This window comes from Cetorhinus maximus, chromosome 10 (assembly GCF_964194155.1).
Source record: "Cetorhinus maximus chromosome 10, sCetMax3.hap1.1, whole genome shotgun sequence".
In the NCBI taxonomy this organism is placed as follows: domain Eukaryota; kingdom Metazoa; phylum Chordata; class Chondrichthyes; order Lamniformes; family Cetorhinidae; genus Cetorhinus; species Cetorhinus maximus.
In genome coordinates this window covers 96,728,790-96,753,590 of record NC_135888.1, presented here as the reverse complement: position 1 = coordinate 96,753,590, position 24,801 = coordinate 96,728,790, and the positions used below count along the sequence as shown (strand labels likewise).

At 41.6% G+C, this 24,801-nt stretch overlaps 1 protein-coding gene across 1 annotated transcript in view; it reads right to left on the bottom strand.

Annotated features, from left to right (window-relative positions):
• Positions 1-24,801, bottom strand: part of rufy1 (RUN and FYVE domain containing 1) — a 71,462-nt gene that overhangs the window by 32,113 nt on the left and 14,548 nt on the right. The window contains exons 6-9 of the mRNA XM_078550809.1: positions 17,970-18,034; positions 6,587-6,652; positions 6,227-6,296; positions 6,011-6,112 (exon numbers count right to left, since the gene is read on the bottom strand). Coding sequence (XP_078406935.1) covers positions 6,011-6,112; positions 6,227-6,296; positions 6,587-6,652; positions 17,970-18,034 — 303 coding nt within the window. The remainder of the gene's footprint in view (positions 1-6,010; positions 6,113-6,226; positions 6,297-6,586; positions 6,653-17,969; positions 18,035-24,801) is intronic.

The window sequence follows — 24,801 nt, the reverse complement described above, 5'->3', positions numbered from 1 at the left end:
ACCTTGGTTAAGGAAGACATGTGAGAAGCGCCATTTTGGAAAGTGGCATCATCAGAACAGTTGCGACGGAGGCGAAGGAACTGAGAGAATGGGATGGAGTCCTTACAGGAAGCAGGGTGTGACGAGCTATAGTCAAGGTAGCAGTGGGAGTCGGTGGGCTTGTAATGAATATTGGCGGACAGTCTATCACCAGAAATCAAGAGGTCAAGGAAGGGAAGGGAAGTATCGGAGATGGACCCTGTGAAGGTGATGGGGTGGAAATTGGAAGCAAAATTGATAAAAAGGTGTGGCTATGGGTACCCGCATGGGCCCCAGTTACGCCCGTCTCTTTATGGGGTATGTGGAACATTCCCTGTTCCAGTCCTACTAAGGCCCCCTCCCACAACTCGTTTTTCAGTACATCGATAACTGTTTTGGTGTCGCTTCATGCTCTAGTCAAGACCTGGGAAAATTTATCAACTTTGCTTACAATTTCCACCCCTCCGTCATCTTCACGTGGTTCATCTCTGACCTTTCCCTTGACCTCTGTCTCAATTTCTGGTGATAGACTGTCCACCAATATTCAGTACAAGCCCACCGATTCCCACAGCTACCTCGACTATAGCTCCTCACACCCTACTTCCTGTAAGGACTCCATCCCATTCTCTCAGTTCCTTCACCTCTGTCGTATCTGTTCTGATGATGCCACTTTCCAAAACGGCGCTTCTCACATGTCTTCCTTCTTCTTTAACCGAGGTTTCCCACCCACTGTGGTTGACAGGGCCCTCAAACGTTTCTGACCCATCTCCCACGTCTCTGCCCTCACACCTTCCTCTCCCTCCCAGAACCACGATAGCGTCCCCCTTGTCTTCGCTTTTCACCCCACCAGCCTCCACATTCAAAGGATCATCCTCCGCCATTTCCGCCAACTCCAGCATAATGCCAACCCCAAACACATATTCTCCTCACACCTCATCGGCATTCCGTAGGGGCCGTACCCTCTGGGACACTCTGGTCCACTCCTCCATCACCCCCAACGCCTCATCCCCCTCCCACTGCACCTTCCCATGCAATCACAGAAGGTGCAATACCTGCCCCTTTATCTCCTCCCTCCTCACCATCCAAGGACCCAAACACTCCTTTCAGGTGAAGCAGCACTTCACTTGTACCTCTTTCAATTTGGTATACTGCGCTCGCTGCTCCCAATGCAGTCTCCTCTACATTGGGTGACTGCTTTGTGGAACACCTTCGGTCTATCTGCAAGCATGACCCAGACCTTCTTGTCGCTTGCCATTTCAACACACCATCTTGCTCTCACGTCCACATGTCCGTCCTTGGCCTGCTGCAATGTTCCAGTGAAGCCCAAAGCAAACTGGAGGAACTGCACCTCATCTTCCGATTAGGCACTTTACAGCCTTCTGGACTTAACATTGAGTTCAACAACTTCAGACCATGAACTCTCTCCTCTATTCTCACCCCTTTTTTAAACAACCTTTTTTTCAATATTCATTTTTATTCTTTATCCACTTACTTTTATTTTTATTTATTTTCACTTTTATTCCTTTATTCATTGTTTTATCCACACCTTTTATCCTATTTTCAATCTTTTTTCCCCACCACCATCACCACAAGGGCCACCTGTTACTTGTTCATGTTGTTCTTTTCAGAGTGCTTACCCCTGTTCTGCTATTATTACATTCTGCTTTCTTACCTTAATGCCACTATCAGCAACTCCTTTAGCCCTCACCACTACCATTAACACCCCCTTTGTCCTCTTATTCATGGCATCTATGCCAATATCTCCTTTGCCCCGCCTATTGCTGGCCTTCTATCTAGCTTCACCTGCTCCACCCCCTTAAACAGTATAAATTTCATCACAATTTTACTTCTCTTTAACTCTGAAGAAGAGTCATACGGACTTGAAACATTAACTCTGTTTTCCTCTCCACCGATGCTGTTAGACCTGCTGAGTTTTCCCAGCATTTTCTGTTTTTGTTACAAACGTTTTGCGACTCATGCACGAGAATACCTAGATCCCTCTGCACCTCGGAATTCTGCAGCCATTCTCCGTTTAAGTAATACTTTTAAAAAAAATTCTTCCTGCCAAAGTGAACAACTTCACATTTTTCCACATTATACTCCACCTGCCAGATTTTTGCCCACTCACTCAACACATCTATATCCATCTGCAACCTCCTTATGTCTTCTTCACAACATACTTTTCTATCTATCTTTGTGTCATCTGCAAATTTAGCTACCATGCCTTCGGTCCCCTGATCTAGGTCACTGATGTAAATTGCAAGAAAATTGAGGCCCCAGCATAGACCCCTGCATGACTCCACTAGTCATCTCCTGCCAATCAAACAAAAACCCATTTATGCACACACTGCTTTCTGCCAGCCAGCAAATCCTCTATCCATGCTAATATGTTCCTCCTACACCATGAGCTTTTATTTGCCGCAGTAACTTCTGATGTGTCACCTTATCAAATGCCTTGTGCAAATCCAAGTACAATACGTCTACAGGCTTTCCTTTATCCACAGTGCATGTTACTCCTTCAAAGAACTCAAATTGCCTACTCTTTTACTGTTTAAACATCTGTAGAAACTCTTGCTATCCGTTTTTAAATTTCTAGCTAACTTCCTCTCATACTCTAATTTCTTTCTCCTGATTAACCTTTTAGCCATTCTCTGCCATTCTCTATATTCTGACCAATCATCTGACCTGCCACTCATCCTTGCGCAGTTATATGCTTTTTTTCTTAAGCTTGATGATGTCCCTAACTTCTTTAGTTAACAACAAATGGTGGGTACTCCCCTTAGGATTTTTCTTTACAGTAGGAATATACTTATTCTGAGTATTCTAAAATATCCCCTTAAATGTCTTCCACTGCTTCTCTATTGATCTATCTCCTAGCCTAGTATCCCAATTAACGTCAGCTACCTCAGCTTTCATGCCCACATAGTTACCCTTATTGAAGTTTAAAATACAAGTCTTAAACCCACTCTTCTCCCTTTCATACTGGATGTAAAATTCAATCATATTGTGGTCACTGCTACTTAGGGGTGCCTTTATCCCGCAGTCATTAATTAACCCTGTCACATTACACAATACCAGGACTAATAATACCTGCTCTCTGGTTAGCTTCTTAGAGCAGCATGTTCTGGAATCATCTCAAAAGCAATCTATGAACTCCTTATCCAGGCTACTGCTGCCAATCTGATTTTTCCAATTTATATATAGATTAAAGTCGACCATGATTATTGTCATCTCTTTATCACAAGAGGCTAAATATTTCTTCTTGTATACTTTGTCCTACATTGTGGTTACTGTTAGGGGGCCCCCCACTAGTGACTTCTTTCCCCTACTATTCCTCATCTCTACCCAAACCGATTCTACATCCTGATCTCCTGAACCAAGGTCATCTCTAACTAGTGCATAAATGCCATCTTTACCTAGCTAGCTATTCTTCTTGAAGGTCATATACCCCTCAATATTCAGGACCCAATCCTTGTCAGCCATTGTGTAGGTGTGGCTGCAGCATATCAGATCATATTTATTTACTTCAGTGTCCACTATCAATTCGTTAACTTTGTCATGAATACTACACGCAGATACAGAACCTTTAACTTTGACTTTTTGTTACCTTATTTTTTCATATTTGTTCATGGGATGTGGGCATCGCTGGCTAGGCCAGCATTTATTGCCCATCTCTAATCACCCTTGTTCAGAGAGCATTTTAGAGTCAACCACATTGCTGTGGGTTTGGAGTCACATATAGGCCAAACCAGGTAAGGATGGCAGATTTCCTTCCCTAAAGGACATTAGTGAACCAGATGAGTTTTTTTTACGACAATCGGCAATGGTTTCATAGTGATCATCAGACTCTTAATTCCAGATTTTTATTGAATCCAAATTTCACCATCTGCAGTGGTGGGATTCGAACCTGGGTCCCCGAAGCATTACCCTGGGTCTCATTGTGACGTCCTTGGTGCATTCTTGGGATTTTTTTCCTCTTTGTCCCTGCCTGCCATTCTCTGACCCTCATTTCACACATTACTATTTTCCTCTCTTAACTTGTCTCTAATCTTTGATTTGCCACATCTTTCCACGTTTGATCCCTTGCCCCCACTATTTAGCTTAAAACCTTCTCAACTTCCCTAGTTATGCAGTTCTCAAGAACACTGGTCCTAGCATGGTTCAGGTGTAGACTGTCCCAACAGTACAGCCCCCACTTTCCCCAGTACTGGGTGCCAGTGCCGGAACCCACTTCTCCCATACCAGTCTTTGAACCACATATTCATCTAACTTTATGCACCCTCTGCCAATTTGCACACGGTTCAGGTAATAATCCAGAGATTATAATCTTTGAGGTTCTAATTTTATATTTAGTCCCTAGCTCCTCAGTCTCTTTGCAGAACTACTTTCCTAGTTCTATCTACGTCGTTGGTACCTACATGGACCACGACAACCGGATCCTCTCCCTCCCGCTGCAAGTTCCTCTCTAGCCCTGAGCAGATGTCCCGAACCCTGGCACTGGGTAGGCAACACAGCTGTCTGGACTCTCGCCTTTTGTTGCAGCGAACAATGTCAAACTCACTCACTATACTGTCCCCTACTACCACTATATTCCTTTTCGCTCCCCTCACTTGAATGTCTTCCTGTACCACAGTGCCATGGTCAGTTTGCTCATTCACCCTGCAGGCCCTGCTCTCATCCAAACAAGCTGAGAGAACCTCAAAACTTTTGAACAATTGCAGAGGCTCACACCCATGCACTTGTGCCCTCTGGGCCCCCTTACCGTCACATCTTCCTGCTCCTAGCCAAATCAGAAGGCCTTATTCTAAGTGGCGTGACTGCCTCTTGGTACATAGCATCCAAGTAACTTTTCCCTTCCCTGATGTGTTGCAGAGTCTGCAGCTCAGCCTCCAGCTCAATGACTCTGAGCCAAAGTTCCTCGTGCCACAAACACTTACTGTAGACGTGATTGCCCTGGATCACAATGTTACCAGCATATTCTGCATGCTGCAGCCTTGACACATCACCTGTCATGCCATCAAGTTTAAATAATTACTTAATTACATTATTCACTTATTTATATTGCTTTTTTAATATATTTTATTAACTTTACCACCAATTTGTATGCTATTTTAAACCTTAGGAATAGAATAGACCTTAACCACTCACCAGATGTTCATCAAACAGCGAGCTCCTTTTCCTGCAGTAGAGCAAGAACCAATTCCTTAGGGTTAAGGAAGATAGACGAAGGAAATGAACACCTCCTTCCCCGTCTTCACCAAACTCCCAAATTCACCAAACTCCAAGTCTGCCCTCATGTTTCCTCAGCTACACTCCATTTGCCTTAGCTGCACTAAAGAGGCCTGTATTTGTAGCCAACTTAACTAAGGCTAGAGTAGCCAGATTCAACCAGTTAGCTAATTAACTCTCAGCTCTCACAGCAGAATGAGTTTACCCTAAGTTCCAAGAAAAAAATAATTTAGCCTGCTTACACAGTACTTTCCAATTACTGCTAAATACTGACTAGATTAGATTTTAAGAGCAAATTCTAAGAACAAAATTAACACTTTAAACTCCCCCACTCACCAAATTCCAAGTCTGCACTGTTTCCTCAGCTGCACTCCGTTTAAGTTAACTCTATTTCTCTCTTTACAGGTGCTGCCAGACCTGAATATTTTTCAGCATTTTCTGATTTATTACTGTGTGGCATTTTGTTGATTGCCTTCCAAAAAAGTGTAGGTACACACACATACCAACACTTACCACACTACCTTGACCGATCTTCTCCGTTACCTCAAAGAATTGAATCAAGTTAGTCAGACATGATTTTCCTTTAACAAATCTGCACTGGCTCCCCTTGATTAACCCACTCATTTCCAAATGAATGTTTATTTGGTCTTACAAGAATTTTTTTTTTTTAAATTACCAAATATATCCCTTCTACAGCAGATAAAAGGTCAGTGGATGCCAGTTTTGTGCATCTCAGAATATTACATTATCTCTTTTGACCAACCTCCACTCGACGTTCACTTGTTTCAAGGATCGATGAATTTTCTTGCTTTAGTTGATTCTGTTCCTCCTGAAGTGACTGAATTCTGTCATTTGCTGCAGCAAGCTGCAAGAATATCAAAATAAGCACAGATTCAGATCACAGGCTTAAGATGACTTATTTTGAAATGGAACTCCAAGAAAAAAAACACCAGGAAAAGGCCTGATAATTACTATTCACCTCTTCGATTAGTTTTGCGTTAGTTTTTTCTAATGAATCCAGTTTTGTCTGCAGATCAGAAACTGTACCACTGTTGAATAGAAAAAAACTCAGATGGATGTTATATTTAGTTAATGCAAGACATCAACATACTCAGGTTAAGTCAAGAGGTGAAGATACAAATGAATAGTCACTAACAAGTGTTTTAGTTAGTGCACTGCTGTAAGACAGCAAGAACAACCCATATAATATTCAAATTTATCTTTTTTTAGAAAATGTTGATAGAAAAAAAAATACCACAGCGTATACTTATGACATTTAACAAAATTTTAAACATTCTATACAGCATGTGTACAAGAATAAAGATTATTGGTGGTTCACCTCAAGTGTCTGTTGAGTTCTTCCACATAATGTTTCTGGTCCAGGATTTTAGTGAGTTCAGCATCCCTGCCGGTCAAGAGTAGAAATCAATAATAGACTATAGATTTTTGAACATCTCCAAATCAAGCTGAACTCAGCCAACTCATCTCAAGTTCAGACTTAATTGTTCTTGTGAGCTATTCAAGCTATGTTTCCAGATATACCATACTATATGAATGAGCCTCTTGGGAAGAGGAATGTTTATATTAAATTTCTGGAGTGATTCAGTCAAGTCCAAAACTAGGGTCTTAAAATATAAACAAAGCAAACAACATAGGTATGGGCAGCAAGTTGGCCAAAGTAGACTGGGAAACTGGATTAAAAGGTGGAGAAACAATAGTAAACTCTTAAAGAATCAATTAATACTGTAGAGCGCGACGTACAAGTCAACATTTGAAGTTTTGAAAAATCCTTCCAAAAATAGTGCCGACTTATACACCAAAGTATAAAATGTGAACTGCCCAGGTTGGTGTAGGTGTTCACCATTTTGAAATGTGAAAAACAAAACACTGGTAATTAAAATGAAATCAACGTGTCACATTTTATTTAATGAAATAATTCTACAAGAATAGTTTGAATCAGAATCATAACATTTTAGAAACCATCAAACTCATCATTTTCAACATCCGACACAGTTAATCAAATTTACCCGAGTCACTTTGGTTATGGCATCATAATTATTCCACTCTGGATCAGATATGGCGCTTTCAGTTTCATACTCATCTTCCTCTCCATCCATTGAATTGGATTTTCCACATTATTTGAATGATCTGATAACAGTTTGCACATTAATAGCATCCACGATTTGATGATGAAGCTACACAAAATATCAAGTGGGCCAGCATGCATATTTCCACACTTGGAAGATTTTTTCCTCTGTCAATCATCCACCTATTCAATTTGGCATGACATGGTCCTTGAATGGTTTGTTGAGGCACATCCAAAAGACTGAACTACAGATGTTAGGCTCCCTGGCATAAAAGCAATTTTGGAGTTATTTCTTCACAGGTGCCTCTTGATCTCATTAGTTTTATAGGATCTGAACATGTCCCACACTAATAAGCTCTGTTTTTTTCGTAGGCCACTGGGACACTTATTCCACACAAATTCACTCCATCCTCATCCATGCAACCATTGTCACAGACATGCCCAAAATCCCCTGCAGGGAATGTGATTTTCAACAAGAGTTTATGTTTGAAAATTATAGTAGGTTTCAATTTCATTCTGTCAGCCACACAGGCTAGTACCACTGTGAATTTTGTCCTCTCATGCTGTGCAGTTTTCAAACATTTCCACTCCACATATCAGTTGCTGGCTGCATTGTCATGGATGAAGCGCCCATGAATTTCAATGATGTGACAAGTACTCATGTTTTTGCTGCTGATGAAGAATCATCACTGGAAATTGGTAATTTTGACAGATATTTTGATAGTGTCTGAGCAATCTTGGTCTTCTGCCACAACACTAAACATATTCCATAAAGTGGCTACACCAACTAGCTGTTGTTCTGAAAGCTTTGCTGGACTTGGGGCTTGATTTGACCCACTTAAATGCATATATATGAATTGCATTTCTGGTGATGGTGTAACCATTCTGATGATTTTTTAAGGATCCAATCAGATGCGTGCTTCTCAGGCCAGTGGCTGGTCCCTGTTCTCATGGCACATTTAGTCTTGGGCATCTTCTGCAGGGAGGGCACCTTCTTCTTCCACTCTCGCACCAGTTTTCCACTAACACTTAATTCCCTCACTGCAGCGCAATTATTTGATGAGTTAGCAAAGGTTTCAACTTGCAATTCAAAACCAGCTTCATACTACTTTATTTTTCCAGGGCCACCCATTTCTGTTCTACAGTTGCCATGCATGGTCTGCTCCGTGGGAGTGTATCTTAATTACCTGCACATCATCTTGGCAAGATGGCCCACATTGCCTGAATGACCCCTTGCGCTGACTTTTAAGGCAAGTAAAACCATAAATATGTATTTCTGAGCTGAAAAATTTGAGGCCAACTCCTAATTTGAGCATAGCCCTAAACATGTACTTATTAATAGCTAAAAAAATAACGGGGGCGGTCGACTTATATGCCGAGTATAGGCCTAAATAGGCGTTATGGCTCCGAAAAAAATCGTGTTACCTTATATGTTGGGTCAACTTATAAGCCGCGATCTATGGTGATTTGCAAAATCTTCCCTTAAGGAATAAAATCTCAACGGGAAAAGTGGTCCAACCATAGCTAACAAGAGAAGTTAAAGATAGTATTAGGTTAAAGGAAGAGACTTATAATGTTGCCAAAAAGTGCTGCACACCTATTTTAGAATTCAGCCAAGCATGACCAACAAATTGATAAAGAAAGAGAAAGGAGAATATGAGAGCAAACTAGCAAGAGATACAAAAACAGATTGTAAAAGCTTTTATAGATATATAAAAAAAGACGACATTAGTGAATGTAAACATTGATCACTTAGAGGCAGAGATAGGGAAAATTATAATGGGGTTAGGAAATGGCAAAACATTAAATGAATATTTTGTTTTCTACTGTGAAGACAGATACATTCCGGAAATAGTGGGAGTAAAGAGTTTTTTGAGAATGAGGAACTTAACAAAAAATTAGTATTAGTAAGGAGATTGTACTGAAGAAATTAGAAATAAAAATACAAGAAAAGAGAAATAAAAGTTGACTAACCATCTGTACCTGATGGCCTAGATCCTAGGGTTTTAATAAAAAGATGGCAGTAGAGATATAGGAAGCATTGGTTTTGATTTTCCAGAATTCCCTAGATTTTCTAACAGTTCCCATGGATTGGAAGGTAGCAAACATAACCTGATTATTCAAGAAAGGAGGGAGAGAAGGAAAAAAAACTGGGAACTAAAGGCCACTTAGTCTATCAGCAGTAAGGAAAATGTTAGAATCTTTTATTATTAGGGATGTGATAACAGGGCACTTAGAAAATCATAATGGGCTGCATTGTGGTCAGTAGTGAAACAACAGCAATTGCTGCCAACTTCGAAGAAAGCTGTCCACAAAGATCTAGTGGTCTCTGTGGCATAGGTTTTCCTCTTTCCTGAAAACAATTTAAATCTGGCAAATCAAAGAGGTGTCTTGGTGTAGAGCAACAGTGATGCCAGCAAGCAGGAGGTAGTAATGATGATGACTTACACTTACCATAGCACCTTTAACATTATAAAGGCACTTCACAGAGGAATTATAAAACAAAATATGACAGAGCCACATAAGGAAATGGTAGGGAAAATGACCAAAATCTTGGTTAGAGAGGTAAGTTTTAAATAAGCACCTTAAAAGGAGGAAAGTGAAATTGTGGAGTGGAGGGATTTAGGGAGCAGATTCCAGAGCTTGGGGCCGTTAGTTAAAATTGGGATTGCTCAAAAGACCAAAATTAGAGATATCTTGGAGGGTTGTGAGCTGAAGGAGATTAGAGATAGGAACAGGTGAGGCCATAGAGGGATTTTAAAACAGGGATGAGAATTTTAAAATCAAGGTATGGTTCAATCAGGCACCACTATAGGTCAGCGAGCACAGGGGTAACGGGGAGTATGGGTTTAGATACCCTCAAGTTTAGAGGGTTGAATGTGAGGGGCCAGGGAGGAGTGTGTTGAAATAGTTAAGGATAGAGTAACAAAGATATGGATGAGGGTTTTAGCAGATGAACTAAGGCTGGATGGAGTCAGGCGATGTTACAGAGGTGGAAATGGGTGATCTTTGGTGATGGCATCATAATTGACCAGGGATGAGCTTTCAATCACATCTGTGCCAAGGCTGTGAACAGACTGGTTTAGTCTCAGACAGTTGCCAGGGAGAGGGATGCTGCCCCTTGTGTGTGGCAGTGGGGGGTGTCCAAGGACAATGGCTTCGCTCTTCCGAATATTTAATTGAAGGAAATTTCTGCTCACTCCATACTGGATGTCAGACAAGCAGTTTGACAACTTAGAGAGAGTTAGGAAGGGAAAATGCAGGGTTCAAGAGAGGTGGTGGTGAGATAGAGCTGGTTGTTGTCAGCGCACGTGTGGAAACTGACAAACTGATATTGTTTTCAGATGATGTCACCGAGTGACAGCATATAGGGGAGGCAGTGGCGTAATGGTATTGTCACTCACTGGTATTCCAGAGAACCAGGGTAATTCTCTGGGGACCCGGGTTTGAATCCCACCACGGCAGATGGTGAAATTTGAATTCAATAAAATTCTAGAATTAAAAGTCTGATGATGACCATGAAACTATTGCCAACTGTCTTAAAAACCTATCTGGTTCAACTAATGGTTCCCCTTTAGGTAAGGAAATCTACTGTCCTTACCTGGTCTGGCCTACATGTGACTCCAGGCCTATAGCAATGTGGTTAACTCTTAAATGCTGTCTGAACAAGGGCAATTAGAGATGGGCAATATTTGCTGGCATAGCCAGCGACGTCCACATCCCATGAACAAATAAAAAAAATGTAGATGAGAAATAGGGAGAAGCCAAGGATAGATCTTTGGGGTCACCTGAGGCAACTGTGGAGGAATGAGCAGAGAAGCCGTTGCAGAACTACAATTAGATAGATAAGAATGGAACCAGCCAATCACATTAAAATATTCACACACAGCAAAACAGGAGGTTAAAAGCCTTCAATATCCTTCACTTTTAATTTATATTTTCAGATAGCAAAACAAATAGTTACAGTTAGATTGAGAGAGAAGCTAAAGAGAGAAGCTAAAAAAGATCAAACGAAAAAATTTAAAATATGGACTTCTTTTTGCTATGGAGAAATATAACATTCCACAAATATAAAATTACCTTCTCCGAGCCAGTGAGGATGTTTAGCAGTAATTAGGAACTTAGTATACTCTAAAAACCAGTTACACCTCATTCACCAAGGTACACCTTTTTCAAGGCAAAACTGATGGGATAAGAGTAGAAGTTTCAATTCAATCAATTTGGGGAGGATGTACATGCATCTCAACAATGCACCCTCCAGAGAAGTGCAAAATCATTGACCACAGCTTATGGATTTCTGCATTATTCTGCACTTTTGTCAAATTTCAAAAATTGCTGTCACTCTCAGTGGAGTAATGATGGTGAACTCTGACAATTTTACCATCATTACTACTGTAAAATATAGGCCAGTATGATTGGGTAGAGTTAACACAGATTTTTGAATGGGCAATTCTCCTTGACAAATCTTTTAAGAAATTGAGAGGTAATGGGGGACAAGTGCATGTAGTGTATCTGGATTTCAAAAAACATTTGATAAGGTGCCACGCTAGCGAATATTACACAAAATAACAGCTCATGGGATTGGGGGATTGACTTGCTAACAATAGATTGAGGATTGGTTAACAGAAACTAAAAATAAACAACTAGTTTCAAATTGGCAGGCCATACCTTGATTCTGAAATTCTCATCCCCGTTTTCAAATCCCTCCATTGCCTCACCCCTCTCTATCACTAATCTCCTTCAGCCACAACCTTCCAAGATACCTGCACTCCTCTACTTCTGACTTTTTGAGCATCCCCAATTTTAATTATTGGCCCCAAGCTCTGGAATCTGTTCCCTAAACCTCTCTACCCCTCTACCTCACTTTCCTCCTTTAAGGTAACACAAGGATCAGTGCTTAGGCCTCAGCCATATACAACCTGTGTCAATAACTTAGATATAATAGAGATATGAGTGAAACATATCCAATTTTGCTGACAATACAAAGTTAGGTGAGAAAGTAAGCTGTAAGGAGGGTGCAAAGAGGCTGCAAAGGGGTATAAGTTAAGTGAGTGGACAGAATGAACATAATGTGGAAAATTCTGAAGCTTTCACTTTGGTGGGGAAAACAGAAAAGCAGAATATTTTTTCAAATCTTGACAGCTTTGGAAATGTTGGTATTCAGGGAAACTGGGGTATCCTTGCACAAGAATCAAAGTTAACATGCAGGTACAACATGCAATTAGGGACAGAAATGTTATGTTATACTTCAATCCCTTTGAAATAAAAACTAAAGAAATCTTACTGCAGTTGTATAGGGTTCGATGAGACTTGGAGTACAGTGTACAATTTTGGTCTCCTTACCTAAGGAAGGATATACTTGTCTTAGAGGGAGTGCAATGAAGATTCACTAGCCTAATTCCTAGGAGGAGGAAAGATTGAGTAGACTCTGCCTATATCCCCTAATGTTCAAAGGAAGAAGAGGTGATCTAAAAATATAGAAACATTCTCAAGGGGCTTGTGAAGGTAGATGCTGGGAGGTTTTTCCCCTCTGCCAGGGAGTCTAGAAGTAGGGGTCACAGGCTCAAAATCATGGGATCAGCCACTTAGGGCCGAGGAGGAATTTCTTCATTCAGGGGGATGTGAATCTTTGGAATTTTCTATCCTAGAGAATTTTGGATGCTCAGTCATTTGAGTATGTTCAAGACAGTATCCAAAATCCAGTACCCAAAGTGAAGCAATGCTTCACTTACACTTCCCTCAATTTAGTCTACTGCATTCGCTGCTCCCAATGCAGCCTCCTCTACATTGGAGAGGCCAAACGCAGACTGGGTGACCGCTTTGTGGAACACCTACAGTCTGTCCGCAAGCATGACCCAGACCTCCCTGTCCCTTGCCATTTCAAAACACCATCCTGCTCTCATGCCCACATGTCCGTCCTTGGCCTGCTGCAATGTTCCAGTGAAGCTCAACGCAAACTGGAGGAACAGCACCTCATCTTCCACCTAGGCACTTTACAGCCTTCTGGACTGAATATTGAGTTCTACAATTTCAGATCATGAACTCTCTCCTCCATCCCCACCCCCTTTCCAATCCCCCTTTTTCCAATAATTTATAATTTAAAAAAAAATTCTTCTTTTCCCACCTATTTTAAAATTTATTTCTATCTATTGTTTTATCTCCACCTTTTAACCCATTTCGATCCCTTCCCCCCACCCCACCCCCACTAGGGCCATCTGCCACTAGCTTGTCCTGCTTGCTACCCTTAATGTCCCTATTAGCACATTCCTTAGATAATATCACCACCGTCAACACTCCTTTGTCCTTTTGCCTATGACATCTTTGGCAATCTCTTCCTTGCCTCTACCTATCACTGGTCCCCTATCCAGCTCTACCTGTCCCACCCCCCTCCACCAGCTTATATTTCACATAACTTCTCTATTTCCTTAGTTCTGATGAAAAGTCATACAGACTCGTCAACTGTATTCCTCTCCGCAGATGCTGTCAGACCTGCTGAGTGTTTCCAGGTATTTTTGTTTTTGTTTCAGATTTCCAGCATCCACTGGAAACATATCCAAAATATGTTGTTCTCCAAGGAAATAAAGGAATACATCAATGAAGGAAGGTGGAACTGATGTCACAGTTCAACCAATCTTATTGAAATGATGAAGGAGGCCCAGAGGGGTTTCTCTTGCTCCTATTTCTTCTGTATGTCTACGGACACCTTCAATTGCAGGTGTTTGAAGGGGAGATTTTAAAAAAAGGGAAATATATTCAATGATTCAGTTTCTCCCCTTGCCAAAGACAGGGAATACTACAACTCTCCATCCATCAAAGGAATTGTCCTATACTCCTTAAAAGCAATTCCGCTCATAAATTCAGATTCAGATTAAAAGCATCTATCAGAGTTAAATTCTTACAATCACGTTTTCAGGGAAACATACTAAGCTTCTCCCATTTTCAACAGTTTATTTTTCATCCTTTTGGTTTTCTCAAAAAAGGTTCTCAAGTATCTGTTCCACACCAGAAAATGGATTAGAAACCTTTTCAAATTTTAGAGTGATGCTCCAAGGCATTTGGAACACTGCTAATTGATTCTCTGATTTTCTGTTGTTGGGGGAGGAGAAAGGAAACCATAACAACTATACCCCTAGCCACCAGGTGATTCTCAAAGCATACTGGCATAATCTTCTGTGGAATCCTACCCTAGACTATCAATATCCTTCAAGAGAGTATGAGAGAAGTGGAGAAAAATTGAAGTAAATTTTTTTAGTCACACTTGATAGCACACAGACCTGTCACACTAGAACTGGACTTGCGCTAGATAGAACATACCAATTCTAGGAAGTAAGACAAAGAAAAAAAATCTAAAATGAGCTAGTCAATTCTGTATTGCTAAATGCCATTTTGTAGGCAAAATGGAAATAGTGTTTTTGGAATGGCGCCAGACATAATGACAGATACAGCTTGTTGGAGCATCATTTAAATTTTGGTAAAAAGTAAACTAGACCCCACTCATATTTAATGGTTAATATGCAAAATTTCAAAGATACACAAGGGACAACAATTATATCACTCTTTAGCTGTCAAAAGTATAACAAAATTACCAACATTCATTTGGCAGTACAGAACTTAAGTATTGCTGAAAAAAGAAACATGTCTAAACTTTTTGTCTTGCACTCATCAGGACACTCGCAAGAATAGCAATATAAGAGGCAAAACAACAATTTATACTGTATGTAAAGGGAGTGCTGATTGGCACGTGGCGTTGCCATAGAGAATGTACCACGAATGGTGACTGACACCAATTGTCCAATCGCAGAATCACATCTAATGTTGGATATCGTGTTTTGAGTTTTGCAAGCATGGGCTGGTTGGGTACAGTCTGTACCCTGCCCGTTGCGAACAGCAGCTGGGACATGCTGTTGGATACGATCTGCCAGTCTTTGGGACGTATGGCCCACATACTTAGCATCATACTGGCACTGAAATTCATATACCACATTTTCTATGTAATAGGTAGAATGTCTTTTTAGCTTGATGGCAGCATCTTGTTAGTGGCAAATACCACTTATGTTGCTAATGCATAGTAGCAGCATGAAACAGCTAGCTTCACCTGTTGCTCAAATTTTTGAGGTACCTTGCCCTTCCAGAGTAACCCAAGGTAGACTGGGCACTTTTCAGGGCTGAAAGTGATGGCCTTAGGCCTGTTCATCAGTTTGAGAGATATACAGTGCGAAATGATCTGATCAGAGAAGCCATTATCCTTGCCTTTGATGCATCAAGCTTTCATGGTGAGCAAATGGCTCGGGCCCTATTTAAAGTTTGCCGATACACCATATACTTTCAAAGCGAGGAGTTTATTCTTGCGCATGGTTTCAATTTTGGTGTCCCTTCATCCCAAATGAAACAGGAAGAGGTTTTAGCTGAGTTTGAACTCCTCTACTCAGAATGCCACAAACCAGCTTCCACTGAAGACGCTGAATCCTTGAAAGCGCACCTAGCTGATCTAGCGCACGCATATTGTAGGATTCCGAAAGACCTGTTCAACTTTCACCTGAAACGCATATGTCTTACAGCATTGCAAGGCCTTAAGACCAACCCAGACATACACATCAGTAAACCCGACAAAGGGACTGGAATAGTCATCCTCAACAAACATGACTATATCAACAAAATGCATGCCATTCTTAATGACAGGTCCAAATTCATATTCATCGGATCTGCTGAACAAGGCTGGACAGCCTTGCTTGAAATTAACTTAAAAAACGCTTGCTGGGCTTGTGTAAGAGCAATGAGCTACCGTGTAACATATATGACAGGATTCGTCCTCCCGGCTCGCTACGTCCACGTAGGTATGGGCTGCCCAAAGCACACAACGAAAGTGATGTCCCTCTACACCCTATGATCAGTTCTGCACAACATGAATTGGCCAAATGGTTGGGCGAATTGTTACAACCAGTTTTGACCAAGTTTTCCACATACAAGGTGAAGGACTCCTCCACATTTGCAAAGGCCACACAGAGCTTGCATATCAATAGCAATGCTGTGTCCATGTGCTCATTTGACATTGCTAGCTTATTCAGCAATGTTCCACTTAAGGAATCCACAGATATTTGTGCTGCAGCACTATATCATGGCGATCTAGACCCATCACCATTGCATGAATCAATGTTCATTGAATAGATGGACTCACAACTCGCGCAGTTGAGTTCAGTTTTAGTGACACTGTGTATGCCCAAATAGATGATGTTGCCATGGAATCCCCTCTTGGCCCAGCTCTCTCAAACATCTATGTTGGGTTCTATAAGAAATGTTTCTTGAAATGGAATGACACCTAACTTCCTACTCCTCGCATATTTCTGATATGTGGATGATACATTTGCTATATTTAAATCCACAGCTGCATGTAACAATTTTTTAACATGCCTTAATGGGCTCCATCCTGCACTCAAATTCACCTATGAAATGGAGCAGTCAAATGAATTCCCCTTCCTTGATGTACTAGTTGAGAAATCTGCCATGGGATTCTCTGTCATGGTCTACCACAAGCCTACCTTCGCTGGCCAATATATGCATTGGGATTCTTACAGTTCCACATGCTAAAAGATTCCTCTCATCGGCAACCCTATCAATAGGGCCTGAGGCATTTGCTCATCATGAAAGCTTGATGCTAAAATAGGCGTATCAAAGGCATCCTGCGGGATAAGGCTACCCTGATCAGATCATTTTGTGCTGTATATCACGCAAACTCATGAATGGGCCCAGGGCCATCACTTTTAGCTCTGAAAAATGCCCAGTCTACCTCAGATTATCCTGGAAGGGCAAGGTATCTCAAAAATTTGAGCGACAGGTGAAGCCAACTGCTTCATGCTGCTACTATGCAGTAGCAACACAAGTGTATTCGTCACTAACAGGATGCTGCCGACAAGTCAAAAAGACGTTCTGCCTATCACGCAAATGATTAGCGTAGTATATGAATTTCAGTGCTAGCATGATGCTCGGTATGTAGGCTGTATGTTCCGAAGACTGACGGATCGTATCAAACAGCAGGTCCCAGCCACTGCTCGCAACTGGCAGGGTACAGACCATACCCAACCAGCCCATGCTTGCAAAACTCAAAACACAATGTCCAACATTAGATGTGATTCTGCGATTGGACAACATTTGCTAAATAATCCTCAATGCGCTAAGAATTACGCTGACAAACAATTTAAGATTGTCAGTCGGGCTTGCAGCGTGGTATATTTGCATGTACTGGAAGCTACATATATTAATACTCAGGGCCCTGCTCTTTGCAGACAGGAAGAACATATACATACATTGCACCTGTTTTAGCTAAACAAAGTAAGTGACAGCCATTCGCTGACTCATTCCTCAGGGCACAGCCTTGACCAATCAGGGTCAAATTGCCTGGTTTAATTTTCAAACAATGCTTGGCAGTTAACTGTCAGTCACCATCACTGGTGCATTCTCCATGGCAACGCCACTTGTTAAGCAATCAGCACTCTCTTCACATACAGTATAAATTGTTGTTTTCCCCCTTACATTGCTATTCTTGCAAGTGTCCTGACAAATACAAGACGAAAAGCTTGGACATCTTTTTTAGCAAAAATACCATTATAAAGTTTACATACAAGTGGATTTGACTACTCACTGTTTGCTGTCAGAACTATCATGAACTCCATCTTTAAGATACAACGAGAAGTCAATCACCCCAACCTGAAATTTAAGTGAAGAAATTTATTAGAACAAATTTCACCTGAGGCAAAAAAAAAAAATGACTGAATTGGGCTCAGTGGTTTCTTTTCAAAAGTCAGAAAGTTTTATTTTGGTCAGGCAGTCAAAATATTTTCAATAAATATTTTATTTAGAACAGTAGTTATGAAACTGGAGTTTGTAGAGCCCCGGGGATCTGAAAAATATTTCAGTCAGTGAGAGAGATGGCCACTCACTTGGTATAAAATTAATGGTACTTAATGTTTTTCATGCACAAGTAGCTGACAACCTGCCTACTCGCAAAGCTCTCAAATACACTGCCTTCTTCACAATGATGAGCATATTGGCTCCCATAGCTTTCAGCAGTGAATCCCACATTTACTATTGGTGGGTGTAGAGGGGAGCCAAGAGGACATCTGCTGCTGTGATACGAGGGTGCATTCAATTTGGACTTGTGCAGTGAGCAAGTTCCATTAAAATGCACCCTGGTCTGCTGAGTATTTCATGTATTGTTATGAAAACTACACTTACCTTGTTGAGTTCGCAGGTTAGGAACTTCAACTCCCAACAAACTTCGGACTTTCTGCGCATGCGCAGGCCAAGAGTGGGCTGCACATGTGCAGTTCTGCAACTTGTAAGTTCTTCAGGCCCACCACGCCTGTACATAAAGAGGAAAAAAATAAAGACGGCACAAAAATCCAGGTCAGGTGACCAGGAGTGGAGCGACATAGCCAGCAAGTGTTCCAGACAGGGAACAGCGAGAGGTCCCAGGAAGAGGAGGGGAGACAGGGTCCCAGGTATAGGACAGAGACAGGGGACAGGAACTGGTCCCAGTTAAGGAAAAAGAGAGGAGCAGAGAAACAAGCTCCAAATTAGGTAAAAGGGCAGAGGGGAGCACACTAAGTAAAGAAGCCCAGGAGAAGGCTTGGTAAATCAAAGAGATTCCAGGGGAAGGCGTGAGGATCCAAGAAGGAAGCCAAAGGTTGGTGATTTCATGCTGTGGGCTGTTGGGGGAAAAGGTATGCCTTTGGAGCAGTGACATTCTGCTCGGTGCAGCCCAAGATCTTAAGTTGTGCCTGTAATTTGGTGTTTCAGTGCATGCTCAAGAATTCAGCAGAATGGAATCTCAAAAGATGAGATTAAAACCCTGCGAGGTGGGCTGTCATTGGTGCTATCCAAGTTGGAGTGACTTTTGCAAAGAATTCAAACGCGAGATCTTCAAAGGTGAAGATTAAAATCCTGGTGAGACACACAGAGTTTCAGTCAGATTGACTGACTCAGTGTTACTGATGTCTGAGTGGGTTGTTGTGAAATCCATGGGATCTGTTTTGGTCGCATCTGCCATTTATTACGCAGCGTGGTGTGTTCAACCACAATAGGCTTGTTAATTCACATGTACCTCATACTTACTCGGGAGGGTGGAATTGTCCCAGATTTACACGAAGTGCTGTAACTGGCAGGAAAAATTGCATTTATTAGAAAGCAATGGCTGCTTTCTACGCCGTATTGTCCCATTCCCGGCACATCCTGCCTCATTAGTCATCCATTCCTGGGAAACATGCCGGGTCGCTGTTGGGGCAGCCTCTGATTTGCTCGCCCCAACGTCACCTCTGGCATTCAATAAACCGGTCACAATATTTAAAGGCCGCTCCTGCACAGAGCGAGCACTCTTCAAAGGGATAGGAAGCTGCTGGGAACTGATGGCTGCCAAAGGGTGGAAACATGCTACCCCAAATTTAGCGACACCTCCCTCAAGTGCCTACTGGATGCAGTGGTGGCCCACCGCAAAGTTCTCTATACCCGCTCTGGGCGAAGACCAGCAATCAAGATCACCAATCCAGCATGGGAGGCAATGGCAGCGGTGGTTAGTGTCAACATCCTGCAAAAGAGGACAGCTACCCAGTGCCAAAAGAGGGTGAATGATCTCTTCCATTCCACCAGGGTAAGTCACACTTCTCGTCACTCTCAACTCACACTCACAAGCCCATCACACATCCACAGGGATCTCACTCACTGCCAGTTCACGGGACATCACCTTTCACTCTCTCACACACACCTTCATCTACCCTGCAGATCGTGTCCTCATTCCATCCATGACGCCACTCACCACCCACATGTACCAGGCATCCTTATTATCTGATCTGGCAGGTGTCCTGCTTACACACTCTCCATCTGTATTCATGCAGGACAAGCTGGCACACAACAAAAAGGGAGAGGTCGCAGACTGGTGGAGGAATGCTTGACATCAAGGTCCTCAGAGACTTTGAAAATAGAGCCATCCAGCTGGCCGGCGATGATTTGGACTGCATCTGTGCTGACAGTGAGGTCAGTGGTGCTCAACCAAGTGATCCATCAGACAACCATGCTATGAGTCAGTTCCCCTGTTCTGCAGTCCCCTGCCATGCACTAATTATTTCTCCTTGCTTTTGCAGGCATATCTGGGAAGCAGCTGAGAGGGCCCACGACCCAGGTCCTCAAGTCAAGCCCTGAAGACGCCTCAGAAGAAGAATCTGATGACACCCTAATTGAAGGCCTGTCACAGCGCTCACCCATACCCTCCACCAGCACAGAGACACACAGCAGGGCTTATAATTAGATGCAAAAGTATTAAAATGACATTCCCGATGTCTGGCAGTGAGAAACGTGGCCCGTCATTGACAGGTGGAATGGACAATCGCAAACTGGTTTCACGACGGCATGAAATCGATTTTTGGCCTTCTCACAATATTGTCCGCTCACGCCCGCCATGATGCCTGATTCCATCGGGGTCAGAAAATTCCAGCCTGAATGTTAGTATATAAAATAGATATTGTAAATTGTTTTATCTTTCTGACTTTGCATAGTAAAGTTTATTTCTGTTTATTCAAAAGCTGCGGAATCTTGTGGCTTTCTTCACTGAGAAAGTATCTTGAATCTCAAACTTATCGTCCACTTTAAACAAAATGTTATTGGCCCCTAACCGGCTGTTATCAACATCTTGAGGGTGCAGGTGGGGTGGAGGGGGAGTCCAGCCAAGGATCATAGAGTATACGTTAATCACATTGGTTTGTTTCTTACAATCGTGGAAAAGCTGTCAATTTGATTTAAATCTTCCACCATGATGTAATAACGCAATTTCCTTTCATAATTAAATAACACCGAGAAACTGGGCTGGATTTACACAGGTCTATGAATATGACTCTCTCTGGAATATTTAAGTGGGTATTCTGTAATAGAATTGGAGGAAAGGAAACCCATATGTTTAGTGGCAGTTTTTTTTAATAAACTAAATAGTAAGCTGATTTGAACTTGTTAAACGTCTAAAATATGGTAAGATTTCTGTTAATACAGATTTGATCAACAGCCGTTTGTACTGGATGTGATCCATGAACTGATTGCCTTTAACAGCATACATACCCGATTTTTAACCACATTAAAAGCACTTCAATTGGCATGCAGTAGAATGTTAGTGGAGTCAAATTCCATCCAGGTGCAAGATCAAAAGAGGCAAAGTTGAAATGGCAACACAACTATTAATGCAGCTTCTTAGGAAAGAAACCATAATGACCTGTAGGCACCACTCCTACATATATTCAAATGCATAACATTTCAGGAGGATTACTTTATACTAACAAGGAAAACATGTTTAGAATGTTTATGACATGTTTATTTTTAGAAGACTTTTTTCTGCAAAGCTATAATTTAAGCTTCACCCATTTAACCATTTCCAAAAACAGAGGGTTCTTAAACAAAAAACCCTGGCTCCCTAATAACATTTATCAAATTTTGTGGACAAGTTTTCCCAGTGCCTCAATTGGTAAAACCCACATGCTGCAATAGAGGCACAGAATCATAGAATAGCTAAAGCACATGCGGAGGCGATTTGGCCTTTTGTGTCCGTGCTAGTTCTCTGGAAAAACAACACACCTAATCCCACTCCCTCGCCTTTTCCCTGTAGCACTGCAAATGTTTTTGCTTCAGATAATTAATGCAATTCTCTTTTGAAAGCCTCAAATGAAATGCATCCACCACTCACATTCAGGCAGTGCATTCCGGATCCTAACCACTTGCTACATAAAGAAGCTTTACACCATGTCGCCACTGCTTTTTTTTTTTGCAAATTGGTGTCCTCTGACTCTTGATCTTTCCGCCAATGGGAGCAGTTTCTCCCTTTCTACTCTGTCCAGACCCCTCATGATTTTGAGAATCTTTATCTTAATCTTCTCTCCTCCAAGGAGAACTTTCCAAGTAGCTGAAGTCTCATCCCTGGAACTAGTCTCATGAAATTTTTCTGCACCCTCTCTAATGGCTTCACATCCTTCCTAAAATGTGATGCCCAGAATTGGACACAATACTCCAGTTGAGGGCGAACTAGGGTTTTATACAGGTCCACCGTAACTTCCTTACTTTTGTACTCCGTTCCTCGATTGATAAAGTCCAGAACCCTATATGCTTTATTAACCACTTCCTCAACCTGCACTGCCACTTTCAATGATTTTTGCACATGTAACCCCAGGTCCCTCTGCTCCTGCACCCCCTTTAGAATTGTATCCTTTATTTTACATTGCCTCCCCTCGTTCTTCATTCCAAAATGTATCACTTCCCACTTCTCTCTATTAAATTTCATAATGCCACTGATCCACCCATTCCATCAGTGTATGTCCTCTTGAAGTCTATCATTACTTTCCGCATAGTTCACAATACTTCCAAGTTTAGTGTAATGCACACATTTTGAAATTGTGCTCTGTGCACCAAAGTCTAGATTATTAATATACATCAAGAAAAGCAGTGGTCCTAACACTGAGCCCTGGGGAACTATATACCTTTCTTCAGTATGAAAAACAACCATTCGCCACTACTGTTTCCTGTCACTCACCCAACTTTGTATCCATGCTGCCACTGTCCCTTTTATTCCATGGGCTCTAACTTTGCAGACACTTTATCAAACATCTTTTGGAAGTCCATGCGCACTACATCAACCTCTTGAGTTGCCTCATTAAAAAAATTTAAGCAAGTTAAACAGGATTTATCCTTAATAAATTTGTGCTGGCTTTCCTTAATTAATCCACATTTGTCTAAGTGATTGTTAATTATGTCCAGAATTATTGGTTCTAAAAGCTTTCCCACCACCAAGGTTAAATTGACTGGCCTGTAGTTACTGGGCTTATCTTTACACCGTTTTTGAACGAAGATGTGATATTTGCAAATCTCCAGTACTCTGGCACCAGGCCTGTATCTAGGATTGAAAGATTATGACCACTGCCTCTGCAATTTCCACCCTTACCCTCTCAGTATACTTGGATGCATCTCATCTGGTCCTGATAACTTATCAACTTAAGTACAGTCAGCCTATGTAATATCTCTTCTTTATCAAGTTTTAGCCCATCCAATTTCTCAACTACCCCCTCTTTTACTATGACTTGAGCAGCATCTTCTTCTTTGGTAAAGACAGATGCAAAGTACCCATTTAATATCTCAGCCATGTCCCCAGCCACCTTGCGTAAAACCCCTTTTAGGTCCCTAATTGGACTCTCTCCTCATTTTACTACCCTTTTACTATTTTTGGATTCCCTTTTATGTTAGCTGCCAGTCTCTTCCTTTACTCTGTCTTTGCTTCTCATTTCTTTTTTCACTTCTCCTCTGTACTTTCTATATTCAGCCTGGTTTCAAACATACTATTCACCTGACGTCTGTCATATGCACACTTTTTCTACTTCATCTTACTCTCTATCATGGTCATCATACATGGAGGTCTGAATTTGTTTGTCCCACCTTTTCCCCTCGTGAGAATGTACCTTGACTGTACCCGAATTATCCGCTCTTTGAAAACAGCCCATTTTGCTGTTACCGTTTTGCCAGTCAATCTTTGATTCTAATTTAAAAGCAAAATACTGCGTATACTGGAAATCTGAAATAAAAACAGAAAATGCTGGAAAACTCAGCAGGTCTAACAGCATCTGTGGAGACAGAAACAGAGTTAACATTTCGAGTCTGTATGACTCTTCTTCAGAGCCCTGAAGGGTCATGCAGACACGAAGCGTTAATTCTGTTTCTCTCTCCACAGATGCCGTCAGACCTGCTGAGTTTTCCAGCATTTTCTGTTTGATTCTAATTTACCTGGTTCAGATCCATTCTCACCCATTGAAGTTGGCCCTCTCCCAATTAACTATTTTTTTTTAAAACTTTGGATTGTTCCTTATCCTTTCCCATAGCTAATCTAAAAAATTATGATACTATGATCTACTTGACTCACCTCATTCCCCAGAACCAGGTTCAGCATTGCCTTTTTCCTCATTGGGCCAGAAACATACAGGTCTAGGAAATTCTCCTGAACACACTTCATAAACACTTCTCCCTCTCTGCCCTTTACATTACTAATCCAGTCTTTATTAAGATAATTACAGTCCCCCATTATAACTATTCTATAGTTCTTGCATCTCTAATTTTCTTGAGAATTTAATCCCCTATATCTTCCCCACTAGACAGTGACCGATAGAATACACCTAGTAGAGTAATGGTATGAGCTCTAACCAAATAGATTCTGTCCTTGACCCGTCTCACACATCCTCTCCCTCTCAAGCACTGTAATGTTTTCCTTAATCAGCACTACTACCCCACCTCCTTTCTTTCCTTTCCAAACATGGACTGCAGCGGTTCAAGAAGGCAGCTCACCACCATCTTCTCAAGGGCAATTAGGGATGGGCAATAAATGCTGGCCTAGCTAGTGATGCCCATATCCCATGAACAAAATTTCAAAAAACTTTCCTGAATACCTTGTTTCCAGGAATATT